Source organism: Orbicella franksi, chromosome 2 (genome assembly GCF_964199315.1).
Source record: "Orbicella franksi chromosome 2, jaOrbFran1.1, whole genome shotgun sequence".
Taxonomy (NCBI): Eukaryota; Metazoa; Cnidaria; class Anthozoa; order Scleractinia; family Merulinidae; genus Orbicella; species Orbicella franksi.
In genome coordinates this window covers 37,420,088-37,426,062 of record NC_138146.1, presented here as the reverse complement: position 1 = coordinate 37,426,062, position 5,975 = coordinate 37,420,088, and the positions used below count along the sequence as shown (strand labels likewise).

The 5,975-nt window shown below is 38.4% G+C and overlaps 1 protein-coding gene across 1 annotated transcript; it reads left to right on the top strand.

Moving 5' to 3' along the window:
• LOC145479677 (DEP domain-containing protein 7-like) lies at positions 1–5,745 on the top strand. Its single transcript, XM_081458102.1, has 3 exons — positions 1–642; positions 1,155–1,797; positions 2,177–5,745. The coding sequence occupies exons 1-3, from the start codon at positions 20–22 to the stop codon at positions 2,507–2,509; spliced, it is 1,599 nt and encodes a 532-aa protein (XP_081314228.1). The 5' UTR covers positions 1–19; the 3' UTR covers positions 2,510–5,745.
• The last annotated feature ends 230 nt before the right edge of the window (positions 5,746–5,975 follow it).

The window sequence follows — 5,975 nt, the reverse complement described above, 5'->3', positions numbered from 1 at the left end:
CTGAAATGTCACATATATTATGACTGAGAACAAAAACTGTAACTACGGAGGTAATGACGATGTCGTAGATCGTGCACCATTCAAGGCGACGAAAATCTGGAACGAGCTAATCGAACATCTTCAAACGAAGGTCGAACAACGTCGAAGGCGATGGAAATTTCAGTACTACGAGAATTGTTTTCGCGGTGGAGATTTTGTTGAAGTTCTCCATGCTTACGTCCAGAGTAATCCTCATTTGTCCAAAGATGCTACTCGTAGTCAGGTTCGATCTCTGTGTCAGATTTTGTTGGAGAAAAGAGTCATTGAGTGCGTGACCGTGGAGAACAGCAAAAGAGACAGTTTCGAGGATAACAACAGATTATACAGATTTTCGTCCGGAAACGGCACAGTGGAACGTGCGATTACTTCACCGGTTCAAGTTGAAAGAAAAGCGAGTAGAAGGAGAAGTCTTGTTGTTCAAAAGGAGAAAAAAGCAGCCAGAAGAAAGTCGATAAGTTTTACACCAAGGGCACAAAAGCGATTCGCCGATTTGCTCATGCCAACAGAATCTCCAGAGGTTGTTTCTGTAAATAAGCTTACGAGGAAAGAAGAAATACCAAAGAAGCGACGACGACTCAGTTTAGATGCAGGACTTGGCTTAAGGTACGTGGCTATTTTAAAAATGTTTAAATGGCAATAAGCTTTATTTATAAAGGGACCTGATAGAAGCTGTCAGATACTTGTAAGCGTGTTTTTTCAGGTTTCGTTCAATAATGTCAACAAATTTGAAGAAGCAACAGGAGAAGGGGGGAAAAGGGGTGGGGGTGGGGTGGTAATTTGTCCCTGACTGTCAACATGCATCACACAAGCATTCCTTTTTACTGTGAGAAGTCCTGTGACTAATTTCCTTGTGGTCATCCAAAATTAATTTAGACTAAATGCAACTCATGATTATAAATGTGGTCTTTATGCTTTGAATATGCAATAACAGTAAAGTTGAACCTCTGCAAACAGACGCCTTGTTAAGTACTGACACTCCCGATCAGTAGGTGGACACACACATGCTGTGTCTCCTGTCGTGAGTGGACACCCCTTTTTCTTTTAGAAATCATGTTTCATGATAGTACCCCTGAAAGTGTATGGAGGTTACTGGTTGCTTCTCTGTTTTCACACAGAAAGAATAAGCTGGCAACAACATCCAGCTCAACTTACCAAGGAGATTTCATCAGCAAGGTCTGGTTTGAAGTGGCTCTATCTCGACTCCTTCAACTTACAGATGTGCCCTTTCTTGAGGACATATTGACTCAAGCATTTACAGATGATAGGGAAGAAGTGATAGTAATTTCAAACAGTGTTCCGGAACCATGCGTTCAGTATCCACAACATATTGGCTGCAATAAAGAAACTGCAGACAACTCAGAGTGGAACAATGTTTGGGTGACACTAGGGATGGAATGTATTCAGTTACAGAGAGACTTCCCTCTGCCGCAGCGAGGCAATGTGGGCTATTCAAATCTGATGAATGCCAAGGAGGCAGGAATTCAACAGATTCTGTTACAGTATTATGGTTCCCTAGTTGATTCCCTGATTCCTTCAAACCTAACAGACTTGGTAGATGGTGTTCTGTGTGCTTTGGCTAATGATTGGACAAAGGCTGTTACACTTCTGCGAATGTTGATCTTGATGCTGCAAACAAGTCAAAGAAAACACCTGAGAAAATTGTTGAACTTCCTGGGGCAGTCTGTAGGTGCAAACAGTGGCAGGTTCATCATCAAGAGGTTTATGGGTGCTATCTTACCAAGAGACGTCAAATGTAAGGTGGGTGTACTCATTCACTAAGCCTATTTAAGTAGGAGTTGGAAATATGCACCTGGGTGAAGAGGCTTTTTTTCTTGCTTAACATGACAAAATTACCCCATCCAGGGTTTGAAAACAGACCTCTAATGCACTACAATTGTAGGCAGTAGATGACTGTGCATCCCAATTTCAATTTCCATATACACTGTAACTTACAGTGTTAATAATTAAATAATTATTATGAATTGCAAAAACTTACATGTACTAGGGGCAAAGACAAGACCTTTTTCAGGTTGGTTTACCTGTTTTTAATGAATAAGACAGTGAGTTTTGAGACATTCTGTTGACCACTGAGTCTTATATTGGACTGGCCACTCTATTGCATTTCTTTCTCTCCAAGGGTTCTGGTGAAAAATTGGTTTCATTCATGGTGAGGAATCAACAGCAGATGTTTATTGTGCCAGCTCACCTCAAAGGGGATTTCAGGAGACACATGTCATACGCACAGAAAGGAATGTGCCCACCCCTGCCATCCACAGTTTGTCAACAAGTGTCGGTTGCAGAGTACAGAAACCAAACCACATTGACAACAAGTCTTTCCTTGAACAAGCTTATGAGCTATATCATTGACAACCGGCAGATGAATCTTAGAGAAAAGGAGGAACATCTGAAACTTTTCCAGAAATACCACAATGACATATTTTTACAACAATTCCCAAGTGGCCAGTTGTGAATAATGTTTTATTTATTTTTGAAGGATTGACATCATGTTGAAGTAAAAGTGAAAGTGTTGTGAGCAGGGTGGTGTCACAGCCTAATCTGTCATTTTGACAATGGGCTAGCAATTACGCATGGTTAGGAAACTCTGGTGAAAAGTTGGCTAGAATAATAATAATTAAATTAGTTTTAAGATACTTCATGTAGCTGGGAAAGCTTCTCAAGAAAGAAAGGAGAGCCACTGCCTCATAAAACCTTACGACACTTACACTTTTAACGATTTAACCACAAAGACAATTTTTGTGCATTACCCGGTACCATTTGATGGTGCCTTAATGCTTTTTAACGACTTTCTGATGTATTCTTAGTTTTGGCCTCTGCTCCTGAACAGATTTCCACCTGTTTCATGGCACTGAAGAAATGTCCTGTGAGAGTTGCAAATATCCATCCATTTTCCCATGCTTATTTCAGTAACTGCATCTGTTTGAAATAGCCCATGTCTGACAACTGGAACTGGAACACCTTTTGTGGCTGCATCTTCTTGTGTTATGGATGAAATTGCCTTTAGTTGATATTTGTTACAGGTGTGAAGATCAGGGCAATAGGTGACATAATTTAACTTGAAACAAGAGTCTGTTTTGGTTCTTTGCCTCAAATCTAAGCATGTCGGACTTAGTTTACTTTTAAATATTTCACAAATCAAGTAAACATTTTATTTTCTTGGTGGGACAAAAATACAAATAATTTCCACAAGTCTGTTTACCTTTGATCAGTGCTCTTATTTGTGTGGTAAATAGAAGCTACATTCCTTAAAGAGGCCCAGCAAAGTTGGGTTGCTATGTTAACTCTCTGAACAAAAAAATGTCATAAGTTTTATCATATTTTTTAAGGATTTGTTGTTGATTTTCAGCATTTGTGAAATTTTTTGGGACAGGCCAGGACAAACAGACAAACATAGTCATTATCAAGGCTTCTTTTGGTTGCGTTATTTCTGATTGCTGCTTTTGGCCACTTCAATTCAGTAGTGAAAGGGTTAACAAAATTTATTTTGAAGTATTTATTATGTGCAAGTACAACTTTCTTGCCCAACATCTACCAGGTCAAGGGTTATTTGATCATTTCCCTTAAGTTTAATTTCCAAAAGGTTCCATCTTGAGACAGTTTTTCTCAATGCTACCTTTTCTGTAACACCACTGTTTGTTTACCATTGATTACAGAAACTGGTAACAAAATTTCTGATTTAATATAAATTTTTTGCAAATGCCAACTTGGATCATATTGAGATTACAAAAACAGGTCAATCGCTGGCTAAGAAGGATTTATTTAATATTTTGTGAAATGCTGTAGAAGAATAGCTTGCATAGCTAGTAGGTTTTTCTTGGAATTTTGCTGGTGTGAGAGACAAATAAGTGGTGCAAGAAGCCTCAAGAGGAATGGGGAGGAGGGAGTTTTTCCTCTCACTCCTCCCCACACAGGTCTGTCATTTGTTCTTGTGGATCCACCACTTGTTTCTGTCTCTTTCCGTCAAAACTCAACAAAACTGCCAGCTATGCAGGCTAGTAGAACGAAACAACACAAATACATCCTGCAGGGTATTTACAGAAAGAAATTTATTTTTTTGAGGTTTTACAGTCTTGTTTTTCCAGCTTGACATAATTATCGAAATAATTAGCACAGTGTATTTGAAAAGCTGGACACATTTTACTATCAAGTACAAAAGTGTCAGTTAAAGTTTGCATAATACATACACTATAGGACTCTTTATTTCATCACTGTAAATCCATTTTGGATTGTGATGCAGCTGTCCATCTCAATGAGGTCACCAAAATGAATTGCAGTTAAGGCTTGGGCAAAAAGCCACACAGGAACTATTCATACTTGTTATGCAACCGTTGAGTGGTGCACCATGGAATAGCTCACAAGACACTTGAATTTTCTCAGTGTATTTATGAGCCTTTAGGTGAGTGAGTACACCGAGAAAATACAAGTGACAACTACGATATTCCATGGTATACCATGAGAGCATAACTAATTTATACCATGCCATAGAAAATACAGTGGCCAGCACAATCAATGTGCCATACACGCACGGAGCATGATGGCACAGTTGGATATAATACCATCAAATCTACAACAGCTCTCCTGGCTTCTGATTGGTTGTTTGTTTCTATTGCATGGTACAAAAGGTTGAATTATGACTCAGAAGTATTGAATTAAGGTGACATGACCCTGAACACTAAAGCTATAGTATGCAGTTCCTATCTGTAAGAGACCACAATATTATTATATACAAAACTTACAGTGAACTATCACCACTTACTATAAGTAACAAACAAGAAATGTCATACAAATATCTTCAAGTTATTGAATGAGCCTGTCTAACCTTATTTTGAGAGAAATACTTCAAATGATTGTCTTGAAACGAGAAAGGTCTCAAGCACAGCTTGGAAACCAGATGAAAACGTTCTTCATGAAGGAGAAAAGCCTTCTTTGAAAACAAGAACTTCAAGAATTTTTTTTAAGTAAGGCCTTTACAGCAGCATTATTTGCCTGCACTTCTACAACAGCAAGGAATAAAACAACAGTAAAAATAAAACATACTGCTTTCACAGACTGGAAGAGATTCAAAAACTACTAACTCTACACTAACAAACCAGTCTAGCTGTTATATTGAGTTACACAACACTTCGCTTCTATTAAAGCATCCTTGAATTTATAACTGAGAATTCTCTCTGACAATAGCTGAAGTTAGGGGGTCTCCTATTCAAATTCACTAATTCAGGAAAATGTTATTCAACAGCCCACTTCCACGACAAAAGGCTGCAAGACACCTGAATACTATGCCTTGAGAAAGGTGTTCAGCCGTGTCTTTTGCCCATAGTCACACTGTCGTCAATAATTACTGAAATGTTAATTTCAGCAAAACAAGCTCACGATACAAGGTGATCTTGTTATTAATGACACTGTACATTATGTAGATTGTGAGCAGATTCTCTGTTTTCCTGATTAGATCTTGCTTGGTATAGGATGTTGCTTTACTTCAGCTCCCATTCAGGGAGTTTAATTTTAAATTTACAGAAAACAGCAAAAATGAAACTTTTGCCATCTGTCTTCAGCCTGTTGGCACAGGAGTGTAACAACATTTGTATTTTTGTGGTGAATAGTAGAAGACATTTTTCTATATTTCAATCTGTAATGAATTTGTTTAGGGATATGAAGAAAAGAACACAAAATCAGAGGTAATTTTTGCTGTTTTTCATAAATGCTATGCTGAGCCTCACTAGTTCTCCACTGCACAAGGAGAACATGACTGTTCATAGTCATTCTACCTGTACTGTTACACGTGATGCAGTCATCTGAAATTTCTGACATCATTCTTCATTTCTGGTCTTCCTCTTACACTACACGTGGAAAACTATTTCAATCAGTGCCAGGTGAATGCGAGATAGTGATTTCACAAGGAAGAGGCTCACTCTTAATGC